Below are 18,334 nucleotides of genomic sequence, written 5' to 3' on the forward strand. Positions count from 1 at the left end.
AAAGCAGTGTGAGTCGACCTTGGAGGGGCAGGGCAAATTGTAAAGCGACTGAGAAAGGAAAGGAAGAAAAGAACAATCTTTAATATAATACTGAAAGTCTGCTGCCTGATCTGGTTTACAAATCAGCATTGTTTGGTGAGAGAGAATAAATGAGAGCTAACTACGGCATGAATTACCAAACCCAAATCACAGCACCCAGTCCTGGTGACAGCACAGATCACTCAGGCATGCCTTGTTCACTCCCGGCGTATTTACCAAGAACACAGTAGAGTCTGGCTAATGCAATATAAAATAATATCATCCATAAAGGAATACAATCCATGCATTCAAGGGGGAACAACCAACATTTTCCCCTGAAATTAAGTCCGATGTAATTGACAAATTGGAGCAGTGATTTCACACCTGAGGGTCTTCCATGTCTGAACTGCAGGATAAAGTTCATGATTGGCATGACCCACTGTTCAGTGACGTGGTCTTGCCACTGGCCCCCTCATGATCATTTGAGCACACACATAAAGCCTAAAGTATTTAACCAATTCATGTCCAATTATCATCAGTATATTTCATCGTTTTTCAAGACCCAGGCCTCCTGATGGCAGCCAACATCTAGCTTCTAAAAGTAAAGAACATCTATTGTAAAGCTCCTAAATTCACTCTCTAGCATCCTGATCATCCTCAGTATAAAATAAGGCCATAAAAAAAACAAAAATGTACCCAAGCAAACTCCAAGAGACTTGAATTAGTTACCGTGTACCTTCCCACACCCGCCTTTCATTCTACACTCAGCAGTTAAAAGTTTGAGTCGCCCCCACCCCGGCGTGTCCTATCCAGTGGGAAAAAACCTTTTAGAGCCACAAACAAAGAACAGCTCACCAGAAAAGCCCCTGAAATTGTATTCTTGTGCCTGATCATCACTGTTATGATCTCCTTTTTAACAACCCTGCCCATCTGCCAAGGACTTGACGGATATCAGGAACACCTAGGCAGCCAAATAACAACAAAGGAACTCAAGTAAAACTATTATCTCTTCTTAAAGAGAAAGCACCGGTTCCAGGCTTGCTTTCTTCTTATATCCTTCTCTGCTTCATTAACTCCATTGCTATGTTACTAATTTCAAAGAAGCAGGAAGAGGTGATGGGGTAAGGGGAGGGAGGCGGTAAATAATAATTCACATGCCTGTCTGTTTCCCATCCCAAGTTCAGAAGGACACCCCACTGCTGCCAGACTGTGGAGCGAGCCATACCTTGGTTTGGAGATAATGAGGATAGTAGTAAGTGTACTGGGGGTACATTTGTGGCTGATCCAGGCGTTTGCCCATGTAGCTGGAATCTCTATCTCCGAGGCAGGGAACTGGATGACAGGGTATGTGCCCCAGGCCGAGCTTCCTCTGGAACCACTATTCCTGACAGTCCCGATGACTGATGAGGCTTCGGAGAGTCTTCCACCACTCACTAGTTCCAACACAGCAAGAATTTTAAAAAGAAACACACCAAAAAAAGAGGGAGGTGGGGGATCTGTAGGAAAACCCCCACACAGCCTCCCCAGCTCTCGCCTGGGGTCCACTTGGGATGAGGCAGTTTGTTCTCTACCCGGCTGTCCGTAGTGATGTCAATTGCCAACGTTTGTAAAGGAAAAAAAAAAATCAAAGTCCTTTTAGCACAACTCAGAAATCTTGCAGATCAGCTTCCTGTCTCCTGTGTGTCTCTTTCCCCACCTTAAAGAAAATGAAAAAAAAAACATAGAAAGGAAAAGAAAAAAGAAAAGGGGGGGGGGAGAAAGAAAAAGAAAGGGGAAAAGAAAAACTAAAAAAAGAAAAAAACCTCTCACAGCTCAGTTGCTGCTGTGTCTCTCCCAGAGTGACATGGTGTTCGGTGCTTGTCCTGTCCTTTCATTCACGTCCCCTCCTTCCAGCCAGTGGGTGGGACCCGGAGAGCCCCTCCAGGGAGCAGCGTACGCAGTCCAGAAGGCTGCAGTCTTTCCTCCAAGAAAAAAAAAAGGCTGCTTCAACCCCTGCTGCAAGCAAAGTTCCGATTCCCTCTACTGGCTATCTCGAATAGCAAAGCGGTTTTTGCAGCAAAGCTGCTGCCGCTGCCGCTGATCCCGGGGAACTCAAATGTGGGCGGCGGATGATTCCTTATCCTTCCCTCCATCAACCCCGCACAAGAGCTGCCTTCTTTGCTTTGCTTGCCAAGTTTCAAGGTAAGCCACACTGCGAAACAAAACACAGCAGACCCCGGGAGGGACAGGAGGACGAAGGGAGGAAGGGAGAGAAAGGAAAAAATCAAGGCAGACGGGCTAAGCTTGCTGGTGAAAATGGAAAAAGTGTGTCCCGGATGCTTTCAAAACCTGTGAACGCACTAAAGCCGAAGGAATCCAAGACCTGCTTTAGAAACTAACCTTTTACTTCTCGGAGAACGTGGAGGATGGTAAGTATTGAAGAAATGTTGTAGTCTACTCCAGGACTGCTCGTTACAAGCCAGGCATCATCAGATCACAATTAGCAACTTATCATAGCAGAAATAATCAGATCATTACATCCATTTTGTAAAAATCAAAAGAGGTGTCCCCTTCGGTTTATGATCGTCTTGATAAATAAAATCACTGTTTCTCTCACTGTCTATCTCTTTATGATTCATGGAGGCTTTAATCACTTTCCTGACATCATCATACACAAACACAAAGAATAAAAATCATAATCACTTGGCAGGGTGTTTCTCCACCAATAATAAGTAGTATTCTGACGTGTCTATCAGCTGCTACATTATAATACAGATTGTTTCAGAGGAAATATATTTCCTTAAAGGGTCCCTTTTCAAGGCAGGCGAGGCTAAAATTAGACATGCCAGCTGTGTTTTGCTGAGGGCTCACGCATGCCCAGAGCGTGGGCAGACCAGCACTGAACTCCTCTCGACTTTGTCAAGTCGGCTGTATTCTCCCCAGCCCAGAGTTGCCTTTTCAGATGAAAGGTTCCTGGTACAAATCCAGCTTCCTAGGCAAGAAGACCAGAGAATGCGGTCCCATGTACAAGCCCTACCACCCCTGGGGCAATGGGCTTCCCGCAGGGGTCTGGTTCCTGGGAGCCCTGTGAGTGCAGGTAGGCTCCTTGGAGACAGATCAGGATGGTGGGCACACAGTTTTATGTTTGACTTTTGACAAGAATGACGATCGGAAGGAAGGAAGGGGAGAGGGTGGAGAGTAGGAGGTAGAAGCCCTGTCACTGAGAAAATTAAATCAAGTCTGCCAATGTTTATGTGTTCTTCTGGGACTCAAAGGTCTCATCTAGAAAATGGAACTACTTCCAACTAACCTAGCTGGAGAGAGTCAACTGAATCAGATACTAAATAAAAATCCCATTGATTTTAAAATTCTTTGCAGCATCTCACTACTCAGACAATAGAGTCCTAACTTTTGGTATACTTTTCAAGTCACTTAAAAACCTAACTTTCTTCTCCAGAGGCAGGCAGTAGACCCTGTCCCCCATGTCTGATGCCTGAGTGACACTGCCCTGCTTTCAGGTCTGGGCTGTGCTCTCAGGGCCTTCAGTCATCCCCTCTGCCAGGGGGGCTCTCCCAGACCCACCTTCAGCAGATCCTCCAGCCCGCCCTTTGGTCTCAGCACCACCCACACCCAGTGGCTTCGTATGCACTCTGGCTTTCCCACAGCACCTTGTATTTACCCTAATATAATGCTCATCCTATGTCACTACCTATGAATTGCCTGTTTTCTCTACGATGCTCTAAAAGCATTAGGAAAAGCAGGAAAGGAGGAGGTCCCATCATTCTTGTTTACCTTCATCTTTTTTAAAACTGGCATGGCATCTGGCACCAAATGGTTGCTCCGTAAATGTCTGAAGAATAAGACATCTTAAATATCAGAAACAACTCTAACCCAACTCATATGCATCTTTCAGTACATTCCTGGGTGCAGGGGATATAGTGCTACACAGATCAGAACAAGGCACCTCCTCCAACCGATGCCACTGCCCACTTCATACAGTTATTATGAGAATTCACTGAGTTAAACATGTGAAGCATTGATAACACCTTGGTACTTATTGGATCTGCTCAATAAACACAAGCCTGCACCTGGAGAAGAGCATCCCAGGCTGAGGGACCAGTAAGAACAGAAAGCCTGGCAGCAAGCATGTGTCTTTGGAATGTGCCGGATATAGTGCAGGGGCTGGAAGGGAGCAAGTAAAGAGTAGAGGAGTAAAGAGTAGAGAATGAGGCTGGGACAAGATCTACAAGCCTTGGTGGAATTTGGTGGGGAAAGCTAAATTAGTGATGGTTAACAGTGCAGCCAGTACTCTATCCAAATCATCTTCAACTACAGAATGCTGTCTTCCTAAATGAAAGATTGGGGTTCCTCCAAGTTATAAGACACCTAGGATCAGGATCCTAGATGGCTTCTGCCAACACAGCCACTTTGGACAAAGGACATCAGTATTCTTTCATTCATAGCTGCCAAGATGCTCCTCCATAACTGCCAAGATGCTTCTGCCAACGTGGCCACTTTGGACAAAGGACATCAGTAGTCTTTCATTCATAACTGCCAAGATGCTCCTTAAAGGGAAAGGACTACTGTCTTATTTACAAATAAAAAGCCAAATAAATAACTCCTCTCAGTGTACACTATAGCCCACTTATATGCAAAGTTCCCAGTATGTGTCAATAATATGAGCAATTTCTACACAAATTCCCACTTCCCAAAATCTATTCTATTCCATTGGATTATCGGTATTTTCTGGGCACTAATTGTCATTAGCTTAAGAACATTCACTGAACATTTAAAGCTTTTCTTAAATAACGTAAAGACAGTTTAGCGCTTGTGAGGATGGTAAAACCTGTGTTTCATTCATTTTTTATTTTTTTTTCCCCTGAGATCCCAGTAGCCATGGAGATTCGGGGGGCAAGATAGTCATGTCAGAAATAGTTTTTATATCATGTCTGCTGTGTTGGAGCTGCAGCATTTTCCATTTAAACGATCAAGTTAAGGTAGGAGGGAACTAGTTTAAGGCACTCTCTAAATCAGAAGCCAGCTGTGTGCCATTTGCCAAATAAACAAATTTTGTACAAATCCAAAAGCAGCAAACTGCATCAAAGGGCATGGACTCTTATAGATTCACGTGATTCACAGCACAGACTGGAGAGGCACTCATTTAAGACAAGTTCTTGGCTAACAGAATTGAGAGGATGTTTCAGACATACATCCAGAGATGGGGAAGTGATGGTATTGAAATAAGGGGCAATTGGGCAGAGACAGAGACTCTTCTGGTTTGCCCTTGACCTAGCCACTCAGAGAAGAACTGGGTCCCCTCTCTGGATGATTGATTGATTGATTGATTTTAATTTTTTTTTTTTTTTTGGCTGCGTTGGGTCTTCATTGCTGCATGCGGGCTTTCTCCAGTGGCAGCGAGTGGGGGCTACTCTTTGTTGCGGTGAGTGGGCTTCTCACTGCGGTGGCCTCTCCTGTTGCAGAGCACAGGTTCTAGGCACGCGGGCTTCAGTAGTTGCAGCGCACAGGCTTCAGTAGTTGTGGTTTGCGGGCTCTAGAGCGCAGGCTCAGTAGTTGTGGCGCCGGGGCTTAGTTGCTCTGCGGCATGTGGGATCTTCCCGGACCAGCGCTTGAACCCGTGTCCCCTGCATTGGCAGGCGGCTTCCCAACCACTGCACCACCAGGGAAGCCCTGGATGATTTATTTTTGTAAATTACAAAGACTTAGTCAAAAGTAAAAGAACAGTAGAGATATAAGGAAAAACCATAATCATACTATCTTCAAAAGGAGTATTCTATTTTACCTTTAAGAAAGACATCCATGACCTTGAGTAAAACATAAAAGGCAAAAATTGTGGCATTTCCTGCCCACTTTATTCAAATTTGTGAAATCTCTTTCCAACCCAGCAGTTGCCAAATGAGTATGAAACATAAAAGTGGTTTGTTTGTTTTCTTAAAGACAAGATGGTAGATTGCAAATTCCAACATTAATGTTACAACTTTCTTTTCTCCTACTGAATCCTTACCAATGGTTTAAGAAAATGTCTGAGACAAATAAGAAGAAAGAGATTACCATTCAAGTATGTGTGGCCCAAACTTAAACGATAATTGAATGTAAAAATATTAATGTAGATAAAGACAATAAAAATTGGCCTTGGAAGAAAATTTCAAGCCTCAAGACAAAACTACAATGGACTATAGTTCAAGACAGTTAAGTAGAAAAGCAAGAGCAGTTTAAAACAATGAACAATATTAACTTCAACAACAGTTTACTGAGCCTCTATTCTGGGCCTAAAAAATCGAGGGTACCAGTATAAATACGGTATTATTATCCATGTCCTCAAGTAGATTTAACAAATCAGTATGTCTCAAACTTCAACCATTCACAAATGACCTTAATGTTTTTTCTCATATCTGAGTACCAATTTGAAACAATAAAAATAATTTTCTTTAAGTTGACTCAATTTCTTCTGAAATCCATGTGAACTTTATTAGAATTCTAAGCAATAATATACATAAAGCTCATGTTTATTTTGCTTCCATTATCTTTTTAAAAAATGCACACTATCCACCAACTCTCTATATACATTTTTCGTAGCACTCAATACTGTGGCGGGCACATCTGGACCTCCTTTACCACTGGGATTAGCAAGACTCACACTTCTCCATTTCACTGAAAGTAGGAACGGCCACATGACTTGCTATGCCCAATAAAATATGAAGCTTTTACGAGCGACACCCACAAAAACTTTAACTGCTGCTGTTTAATTCTCCAGTCCACTCTTCTCTGAGGCAAGAATGTGCTGATATGGAATAAGCATCTCAGAGGGGTGAGAACAGCTGCCTTGAATAGTCACCTGGACCAGCCACTGACTTGCCATGCATGAGAAGTAAACCTTTGTTGGATTATGCTATTGAGATTTGGTGACTTACCACAGCAGCACCTAGCCTACCCTGACAAATCCAACATTACTTGTCATTTGATTCTGTATTCATTGGTTTCCTTGCTTGAGTAGCACCCCCGCTAATATGTAAGCTCCACAAAGGAAAGGAGCATATTTGTCTTGTTCCCTGTTATATCCCCAGCACCTAGAGCAGTCCTTGGAATTTAATACACAATAAATGTGTGTTAAATAAATGAATAAATAAAATGATTATCTAAAATCATCTCATTTACTCATCAGTGCTTAATGCATGCTACTTTAGGAAATCATGGAAGGTGCAACGAAACATATTCACAAAAAGTAAAAACCGAAGTTTCATAGGGAACCCTCCTACACTGCTGGTGGGAATGTAAATTGGTGCAGCCACTATGGAAAACAGCATGGAGGTTCTTCAAAAAACTAAAAATAGAGCTACCATATGATCCAGCAATCCCACTTCTGGTCATATATCTGCACAAAACTCTAATTCAAAAAGATACATGCACCCCAATGTTCATAGCAGCACTATTCACAATAGCCAAGATATGGAAACAACCTAAATGTCCACGGATAGATGAATGGATAAAGATGTGGCACATATATACAATGGAATATTACTCAGCCATGAAAAGAAACGAAATTGAGTTATTTGTAGTGAGGAGGATGGACCTAGAGTCTGTCATACAGAGTGAAGTAAGTCAGAAAAAGAAAAACAAATACAGTATGCTAATACATATATATGGAATCTAAAAAAAAAAAAAAGTGGTTCTGAAGAACCTAGGGGCAAGACAGGAGTAAAGATGCAGATGTAGGGAATGGACTTGAGGACACAGGGAGGGGGAAGGGTAAGCTGGGACAAAGTGAGAGAGTGGCATGGACATACATACACTACCAAATGTGAAATAGATAGCTAGTGGGAAGTAGCCGCATAGCACAGGGAGATCAGCTTGGTGCTTTGTGACCACCTAGAGGGGTGGGGTAGGGAGGGTGGGAGGGAGACGCAAGTGGGAGGGGATATGGGGATATATGTATACATATAGCTGATTCGCTTTGTTATACAGCAGCAACTAACACAACATTGCAAAGCAATTATACTCCAATAAAGATGTTAAAAAATTTGTATGTATTAATTAAAGCACTAAGCATGAACAATTTGTAGCTGTTTTATAAGCCTCAGGAAATGAACAAGTCTTGTAAATTTTAGATTCATTTATTCAGGAGAACAAAATATACTGACTTTCTTTTCTCTATGCTATTTCCCACCTCTATCCTATTATATGTATGCATGTACGTTTATAACATTATGTTTTTCTGATTGCAAAAATAATGATATACATTGTACTTTTGAAATGCAGAAAAGAGAAAAGAAAATTTTAAAATACTACAATTCAAAGATAATCATTCCTCTTAAAATTTTGGTATATGTTCTTCCTGGTTAGATATGTATTCTCTTTTACAAAGCTGTGAAAATATTGTGGAAACTCTGTGTAACTTTTTTAATGTAACAATTACCTTTCCATGTCCTTAAATATTTTTCTGAAACATGACTTTTAAATAACTCTGTGTATGTTTTTACTGTAACCTAACTCAAAAATGTTCTGAAAATTGGTAGAATATAAAATATAAATAAATATTAACCATCATAGCAGAAAAACAAAATGTGGTACATATATATGATGGAATATTACTCAGCCATAAAAAAGAATGAAATAATGCCATTTGCAGCAACATGGATGGGCCTAGAGATTATCATACTAAGTGAAATAAGTCAGACAGAGAAAGACCAGTGTCATATGATATCACTTATATGTGGAATCTAAAATATGACACAAATGAACATATCTACAAAACAGAAACAGACTCACAGACATAGAGAACAGACTTGTGGTTGCCAAGGGGGAGGGGGTGTATGGGAGGGAAGGATTGGGAGTTTGGGATTAGCAGCTGCAAACCATTATATAGAGAATGGATAAACAACAAGGTCCTACTGTAGAGCACAGGAAACTATATTCAATATCCTGTAATAAACCATAATGGAAAAGAATATGAAAAAGGATGTGTGTGTGTATATATATATATATATATATATATATATATATATATATAACTGAATCACTTTGTTGTACAGCAGAAATTAATACAACATTGTAAATCAACTATACTTCAATAAAATTAAAAAAAAATTTTTTTCATGGGAGGAGAACTGCTATCATACTGAACACTCAGAAGGAAAGTGTTCTTTCACTGACTATTTGGAGTAAGTACTGGGGTGTGGTGTTAATTAGTCAAGAGATAAAGAAGGCAAAGAAGTAAATGAACACAGATATAGATGGACAGCTACATACTAGACATTGGAGGAGATGCCTATAAATGTTTCCTCAGTGAAAACGCACAAGTACCTGGGAACTGGGTATGATTTTTCACAATTTACAAAACTGAGAAGGATCAGGTTTAACTACCTGATCCACACTCACCCAGTTATCACGTAGTAGAGGAACACTTCTGCCTCATTTCTGTATAAGGTCCAAACTCAGGCTCTTTCCTCAGTGTCCTTGATTGAAATCTTAAATGCTTTACTCCAAAATCGGATGAGAAAACCTTTGTGTTTAAAACATAAAACTCACAGTATACAGAAACATCCTAAATAAGTCACTTGTGTCTTCATAGCAAACTGGAAAGAAAGAGCATGGCTGTCTGTCATACAGCATAAACTATTTGGATGACAGATGTGATGGTTAATACACAGTTACATGTGTCAACTTGGCAAGGTTATGGTGCCCAGTTGTTTGGTCAGCACCAGTCTAGATGTTGTTGCCAGGTATTTTTTAGACATGATTTACACTTAAATCAGTAGACTTTAAGTAAAGCAGATTACCCTCCATAATGTGGGTAGGCCTCATCCAATCAGTTGAAGGCTTTAAGAGTTAAGACTAAGGTCCCTCGAGAAGGAAGGAAGTCTGTCTCCAGACTACAGCTGGACTAAAGACTCAACTAGCTCTTCTCTGCATCTCCAGCTTGCCAGTCTGCCCTACAGTTTTGTGATTAGCCAGCTCCCACACTCATGTGAGCCAATCCGTTAAAATAATTTGCTATCTCTCTCTCTCTCTCTCTCTCTCTCTCTCTCTCTCTCTCTCTCTCTCTCTATATATATATATATATATATATATATATATGCAAATACATATCTGACTACTTGTGTTTCTCTGGAGAATGTATTAATAAAATGAAAGAAAATATGGCAGCAGTGAAGGTCAACGAAATGGACACTCTTATACATTTCTATTAAATGTCTACTGAACAAAATGTATAGCCTTAAAAATCTCCATCCTTTTCACCCAGTAACTTCAGTTCTAAGAATCTAAAAGAGATCATCATTAGCATTTTAACGGTAAATAACTAGAGAAACCTGAATGTCCAACTCTAGGTGATTAAATAAATTACAGTATAAAGTATAATTCAACCATTAAAATGATCCTTAGAAAACATTTTAACAATATGGGAAATGCTTAACTTGAATAGCTAATGGAAAAAATAAAAATTCAGAAAAAACAGAACATTGTACATGCAGTAGGTTTTCAACTACAAAATATAAACACATAGACAATAGAAGAACTACATCAAAATAACAACAGTGAAACTTTCCCTTTCTGGTGAGGTTATTGGTGATTTTACTTTTCTTTTTGACAAATTTTGGCATTTTCCAATTTGTCTTAAAATCAGCATGTTTCATTAAGTGAAATAAACATTGTTTAAAAATATATATATATTTCTAAGTAAGGTTTTTATTATTAGTTGAGAGGAAATTTTTAAACTCTCAGAAGTGACGATATCAAAATGAATTACATGTGTATTTTAAGTAGCCATCTACTCCTTACCTGAGACAGCAATTTAAGAAAAGTTTAAGTCTTTAAAGTCTGGAAGCATCAATTCGACATCAAAAAAAGTTCAAAACTCTCATTTAAGACCTAAAGACTGGGATTTCCCTGGTGGCCCAGTGGTTAAGACTCTGTGCTCCCAATGCAAGGGGCCTGGGGTTCGATCCCTGGTCAGAGAACTAGATCCTGCACTCTGCAACTAAAGATCCCACATGCCGCAATGAAGATCCCACATGCTGCAACTAAGACCCAGCACAGTCAAATAAATAAATAAATATTTTAAAAATAAATTAATTTTAAAATATTAAAAAGCCATTGTCTTAAAAAAAAAAAAAGACCTAAAGACCTATTCTCTTATTCAGTGAGGGTAATGAAAAAATAATGGCAACCAAAGGCAGAGGACATAGTTTCAAAAGGATTAAAATAAAACTGTATTGTATCTAAGATTTTATTTTTATCTTCAACTAATTCTGCCTTTGTACTTCTACGTTTCTCATTGAATTTATTTGTAAAAAATATTGATGCAGCTCTGCCAGCTTGTTTACAATATGTTGTAGAAACCAAGAATGTTTTTTTCTTTTGGTTTATCACTATGCCTCCCTGTATATTTCCATGCAAAGAATGTCACTATTTCCAGTCCATTGAGTCAATTTGGTCCTGATATAACTGGCAGATTCTAGAGGCCGTTCTTACAAGTACACCGTCTGCCATGACTTGTGCCATTAGTGGGACTAGAGCTTTGGAAAACCCCAAACTAAAAGCCTCAAAGTAGAGAAAGATGAATAGCTGCTTTGTTACATGGGAAACATTTTTCTAAAAGGAAGATCATCACTTTGTATCAACTGTCCAGCTTCCATCTGCCAATAGCTAAGCAAGTTGGGTTGATATGGCCAGATTTGATTGGCTAGACTGATTCCTCTTGCTAGAAAAATCCAGAGTTGCAGAAGTCTAAGCTGAAAGGATACTACTAACTAGAGTTACCATATAAAATACAGCACACCCAATTCAATTCGAATTTCAGAAAAATGGTGAGTATGTTTTTAATATAATTATATTCCAAATATTGCATATGATATGTCCTACGGAATATTTGGGTCATACTTATAAAAATTATTCATTGCTTGTCTGAGATTCAAATTTATCTGGGTGTTCTGTATTTTTAAGTTCTGGCCAAACCTACTCCTAACCGATGCACTGACACAGTTCACAGGCCTTTCAGAAGACACAAGAATTGATACAGTCTAAATTTATGGACAACTGGCAACGCCTAATATTTTCAATCGTCTTTACACTCAAACCAAGTAAAGCAAACACGTCCCCAAATTAAGCCTCCCTTCAAGAGACTTAAACCACAGTTATGTTCCCAATATGAATCCATACAGTGTTCCAAAGGCTCTGGTTTGTTTGTTTTTTTTAAACATCTTTATTGGGGTACAATTGCTTTACAATGGTGTGTCAGCTTCTGCTCTATAACAAAGTGAATCAGTTATACATATACATATGTTCCCATATGTCCTCCCTCTTGCGTCTCCCTCCCCCCCACTCTCCCCATCCCACCCCTCCAGGCTGTCACAAAGCACCTAGCTAATATCCCTGTGCCTTGCGGCTGCTTCCCCCTAGCTATCTACCTTACTACGTTTGTTAGTGTGTATATGTCCATGACTCTCTCTCGCCCTGTCAAAGCTCACCCTTCCCCCTCCCCATATCCCCAAGTCCGTTCTCCAGTAGGTCTGCGTCTTTATTCCCGTCTTACCCCTAGGCTCTTCATGACATTTTTTTTTTCTCCTTAAATTCCATATATATGTGTTAGCATACGGTATTTGTCCTTTTCTTTCTGACTTACTTCACTCTGAATGACAGACTCTAGGTCTATCCATCTCATTACAAATAGCTCAATTTCATTTCTTTTTAAGGCTGAGTAATATTCCATTGTGTTTATGTGCCACATCATGTGGGGTTTTTTTTAATAATTATGAGTTTGTTTCTTTTTAGCATAAGGGAATATTTAATGTATTTTCTTAAATTGTTATTCAGCACAAAAAGTGCCTGTCCAGAATAACACATGCCCAGATCCCCTTCACTGATATCATAAAGGTCCAATTCAGAGAAACCAGACAAATGTGCAAAATACAAGGGAAAAGGAGGTCAGGAACAGTGCTACCTGAGTGTGGTCCCCAGACAAGTGCTGATGGGCAGACCCTACCATGTCCACTGAGCACAGGGCTTGAGGTTGAGTGTCCATCAACTTTATAGGAAGAATCTTATGTCTCTTGTTCTCTAAGTAATGAAAGTGTGGACTTGTAGTTTGAAAGTCTGCTTTTTGCATTTCATTTTTCTAGTAATTTACAGAAATATCAGCTAGTCAGTTAGAAATAAACAAAAACCAGTCTCTCACTGAAGAGTTTGAAAAGTGCTGATCTAGGAAATACACAATTGTCTTATGTCGTCTCATTTCTATTTGCACATTTCTAGTGGTGAAAACATTGCATTGATGTCTTTTCCGATTGCAATACAAAGAATAATGAAACCCACATGAACTACAAAGGAAAATATTCCTTCCTGCAAATTTCCTTACTCACTCTCTTTTCTTTGTCTATTCCTTACCCTCTACCCTATGCCACCTTCCTGACCCCAGGGATGACATTTAAGAGTACCAAACCCAGGGTATGCAGGGCTTCTGACTGTGAGTGACTGACCCTGGAGAAATCAACTCCCTAGCTGGAGCCTCAGTTTTCCCAAGTGTAAAATGAAGGTTGTGATTAGGTCATTTAAGGTCCCTTTCTGACTCCAGTATCCCACAGTCCCAGGATACACTTGTTAAACCAAGTTGACACTACATCTTTTTGGCTGCAGGGGTACACTGGCTGGCTCCAGAGTGGATGGGAGACTCACACCAGCATCACACCTCAGGTTGACACACCTGAGCCACAGGCTTTGTGTGACTCCCAGCCATTCCCAGCAGCTGTGTGCTGGGAGACACCAAATCCAAAAGCAGCCTGCCGTGTCATAGGGAAGAACAAATCTGACTCCATATTAAATCTGTTTCTTTTACTTTAACCTTTGTATTTGATTGACTTTGCTTGTGTATAACCTGAAATATACAGGATAGCCCATTCTAAAGGCTCTGACCTTTAAGGGTTTAACTCTTTTCTATTCATACAGAGATAAAAAGTTGCAGAACTGAAAATAACATTTTTCTTGTTGGAAGTTTACAGGAACATCAAGACCTGACCTACCTGGACCAATGCAAGAACAAAGGATTCTGACACCAAGAAGTTTGCAACAACTAACCACGCCCCTCCCTTACCTGGCCTTTAAAAGTGCTTTGTTGAAACCCTTCTGGGAGTTTGGGGTTTCCTCCCATTCTCCTTGCGTGACCCTGCAATAAACTTTCTCTGCTCCAAACATTTCGGTTTGTTTGGCCTCACTGTGTGTCGAGCATGAACTTGCATTCAGTAACAGCCCCGCACGGATTATGATTTGCCTTCTAGAGATGACATCCCTGAGCGGAACTAAAATAAGGCCAAACAGTTACCTGACTCTTTAGCCAATGCCTTGAAAATAGTTTAATCCCGGGAAGTCGAGATGCACCAACTGTCCCACCCAGGGTTTTTCACTATTCTGAATGTTTATGCTCATTCTGCAGTCAGGAAACGTAATTATTCGTTTTTTCTTTAAGGAAGTTTATGACCAAAGGTAATGGGGGGAACATAAATGTACTGACTGCTTACTGAGACTCATAAATGCTAAGAACACAGACAAATAATTGTTGCTTGGAGATTTGTTTTTGTCACGTAGAATCTTCATTTTTAGCAATTTAACTACTAAAAGTTTCCCCACCTGGAGGAGAATTATTTAGTCGGAAATAAATCTTAGCACCTAATTAATTCATTCCCGGCTCCAACAACTTTCATCCTTTCAGAAAAGCGGCTTTCACATAAAATGTGCAGAAGGTAGCTTGTTATACAGGGCTAGTAAAACTCAGAGGTAATTAGTATAAGCTAAACCTCTAAATAATAATGCCAAGTTTTTAACTTTTGCAGAGCCCTAGGTCAACATTTACTAATAAATTCTCTGTTTTCCTTTGTGAGAGATAAACGTTGCTACAAATTATCAAGAAATTTAAAAAAAAAAAAGAAAGAATGAATGAAGTTAAGAAATCTGTTCTGGCCAATTAGTAAAGAAAAGTGGTTAAAGCTCAGGTCAGAATTTAGCAAGAGCCATCAAATACCTACACCTCTTCAGAGTTAGGAACTTAAGAACAGTGCTCATTTATGGCTGGGATGGGCCATGGGTCAGACTGGGCTCATCTTAGGAGAATTTCTGGGAAGGTTTGGCATTGCAGCGTGGAGAAACCAGTGTGAAGACCCTGGGACTTTGGGACCCCGATCTCCTACCTTAACTGCCTCTGTGACAGGTAAATGATGACATTGTGTGCCGTCCCACAGTGGGTGCGAGGGGGGGTGGGGGACGACACAGAGGAATGCTGCAAATAACTCAGCCTGTCAGGTCGCCCGTGGCACCTTCCCTCCCACGGTGGAAGCCGCGTGAAACATGACAGCTCACTGCCTCAGCCCCTCCAGCCCCGGCCACCTCTCAGGTTCCCCAGATCGCTGCCTTTGCAAACAGAGTTAAAAGCGAACCACACCAACAAAGGAAGTTTCTTTTTTCCAATGCTGAATAAGATCCCTTACCAGCTCATCTCTTTTCCTTCCTCTCTACTTCCAGGGGGGGAAGAGAAGTGAGAGTGTTGCAGGATCAGCAGCATGACATGGAACAGTCCCTTGAGGGAGGATACAGAGATGGCTCATCGCACCTCACTTTGGAGAGCAGCACAAAGGAACCCGGGGACAGCACAGCTCCACAAAGCAGCGGTTGGAAAAGGAGACATCTGGCCCAGTGATGCCTTCTGTTATTTCTCCCTTAGGTTGGAAATGCTGAGTTCTTGGTCCATAAAGAGGGCAGATTATTAAGAGGAAAATAGGAAAGCCAGTCTATTTCTCAGTGTGATGGATTCCCATCAAACCAGATCTGTACAAGACGCCTCACTCTTCATCTCTATCTGACAAGGGGTGGGGTGGGGGGCTTGTAGCAATACTTGGGTTCATATTGGCTTGGAGACTGAGACAGATTTTTCTGTTCTCTCCAGGAGAAAGATACACGTTACTCAGGATGGGGAGACAGGCAGGGGATCCACGTGCTGAAATGGACCTGTGGATTACAGTTTCCGATGAGCAACCATCACACAGCAGCTGTTAGAGGCTGCTGTCCAAGCCCAGCTTATTTCTTTTTGCTGCAAAGTCTAAAAATTAGGTTTGTTTCTTGGTGAAAAACAATGCTGTGTCAAGACCCCTAGAAGAATCGTACAGTGTTGTTCCATAAGCTGGTAATGGAAGGACCTGTCCATTACAACCAGGGATAAATGTATTGGATTCAATAAGTTTGGTTTGGGAAATCTCTCTTTGTCAGTTCCAGGATAACCAATTGTCCTTGTTAAGAGGAGCTGATGTAGAAATATTTTACCTCCCCATCCATAAACACTTCTTTCCTCCCAGAGCAAGAAGGGGCTGATCTTCTAGGTCTTAGTGTTGTTTTTTTTTTAATTATTTTTTTTGGGGGGGTAATGTCATCTTTTTTTTTCTGATATTTCTTTTCAAATGAAGAAATATGATTTGCATATCAGGTGCAGTTTTCCTTTAGTCTTTGTGTAAGTGCCTGCCTTTTAAATGACTCCTAGAACTAAGATCCTGACCACTTGCCCTTGTTAAATATCTGGTGATCCTTCCCCTCAACAGATGGGAAGGGCCTCCTGATATGCCCCTGGCCTCATTTCAGTTTGGGTAATTGCATTCTGTTGACTTGAAATTTCCCCACCAGTTTCATCTGCCTGGGATATGATGCCTCATTCTCAGCCCTGAGCTGCCTGGCGTGCCGTCGGAGGCTGGGGAGCAGCTGGTGCATTCCACCCAGAAGTGGACGCATTTTAGTGGCAGGTGCAAAGGTTTTCTTTGGCTGAATACAAATTCTAACCTAGGAATGAGCTGCATGGATGCTCTTTATTTATTTATTTTTAACATCTTTGTTGGAGTATAATTGCTTTACAACGTTGTGTTAGTTTCTGCTGTATAACAAAGTGAATCAGCTATATGTATACATATATCCCCATATCCCCTCCCTCTTGCGTCTCCCTCCCACCCTCCCTACCCCACCCCTCTAGGTGGTCACAAAGCACCAAGCTGATCTCCCTGTGCTATGTGGCTGCTTCCCACTAGCTATCTATTTTACATTTGGTAGTGTTTATATGTCCATGCTACCCTCTCACTTCGTCCCAGCTTACCCTTCCCCCTCCCTGTGTCCTCAGGTCCATTCTCTACATCTGCGTCTTAAGTAACTACCAGGAAGCCAAAAATATGGAAGTATCCAAAGCATAAATATGAATTGGGATGAAAATACACTTTCACTAAAACCAGTCTATTGTGTGATCATTTTGCACTCCATGAATCTTACCATTCTTCTAGATTTGAATTTTGACAATAAGAAATAATTCACATAAAGCAGACAACTCTTCTGAAAGGAAGAATTTTATGCACACACACACACACACACACACACACACACACACACACACATATGTATGTCCCGGCTCTTACCTCCCTCTGGAGTCTTCCTCTGTTTGGAATAAAAGCAACCTTCCCCAGAAACCACATTAGGTGCCCTATGCATACCTCCTTCGAGTAGGTAACACATTTAATCATAATGAGCTTATCTCCTGTACCAAACTGGAATCTAAAAACTACCCCATCCATTTTTGTTACCCCAGCACCAAAAACATAATAGGTGCTTAATAAATGAATTAAATACAGACTGCATAGGCCAAATCTAATTAGTCTTAAGCTCTGATCCAGAAAATACTATTTCTAAGGGCTGTGAATCAAGGTGTGTTTTCTTCACGTTCACACACCTGGGTGAAACCTTGGGAACTTGGTGGTCCATGTCACCATGTCACATAGTCGTGGCCACCTCAGCTCGAGGGAACAGTTTCTGCCAGCACAAGTTCTCTGCATGGAGGGCCCCTCTTCCAGCAAATGGCACCAACGGCTGGACCAGGGAAGCTGAGGGCCAGGGTGGTTGCACAAAGGCTGCGCTGAGCTACCAGCAGAGGACAGGTGCTAGTAGATACAGTTCCTGCCTCTCAGCCTTCAGGCAGACAATCTGCAAGCCTTTCTGTCCCTTCTCAGGATGCCTCAGTGAAGCTGATCCCCACTGACCAACTGCAGCTTTTTTTTTCCCTGTAAACGTTTTAGCGTGACCTTGATAACACTGTGGACTCTCCTCCTTCCACTCTCCTCTTGCTTCAGGAAATCACCTCCAGACACACTTTCTGCACACAAGCCCTTGCCTCAGTCTCTGAGTTGGGGAGGAACCTGAACGGTGACAGCTTGGGGCATCCCCACACTGACAGTCACACCACCCACGTGTGCACATGTAATATGCCTATTCCTCCACCCTCCGTTTCCTTTCCCTGTCACAGGACAGAAAAATA

General features: G+C 41.1%; 1 protein-coding gene and 1 long non-coding RNA gene across 8 annotated transcripts in view; one reads left to right on the forward strand and one right to left on the reverse strand.

Moving 5' to 3' along the window:
* The window catches only part of RBMS3 (RNA binding motif single stranded interacting protein 3), a 738,234-nt gene extending 736,192 nt beyond the window's left edge, over positions 1 to 2,042 (reverse strand). For 2 of the 7 annotated variants that reach the window (XM_032649778.1, XM_032649774.1), the window contains exon 1: positions 1,244 to 1,318. In XM_032649778.1, the coding sequence (XP_032505669.1) occupies positions 1,244 to 1,318 (75 nt within the window). Of the gene's footprint in view, positions 1 to 1,243 lie in introns of all 7 variants that reach the window. The other 5 variants (XM_032649773.1, XM_032649775.1, XM_032649779.1 and 2 more) reach the window with 5 other exon arrangements.
* LOC116762601 lies at positions 1,784 to 14,196 on the forward strand. The gene is made up of 2 exons (XR_004352293.1): positions 1,784 to 2,199; positions 14,000 to 14,196. It is a non-coding gene; the product is annotated as an uncharacterized LOC116762601 (long non-coding RNA).
* Positions 14,197 to 18,334: the final 4,138 nt, after the last annotated feature.

This window comes from Phocoena sinus, chromosome 11 (genome assembly GCF_008692025.1).
Source record: "Phocoena sinus isolate mPhoSin1 chromosome 11, mPhoSin1.pri, whole genome shotgun sequence".
In the NCBI taxonomy this organism is placed as follows: Eukaryota; Metazoa; Chordata; class Mammalia; order Artiodactyla; family Phocoenidae; genus Phocoena; species Phocoena sinus.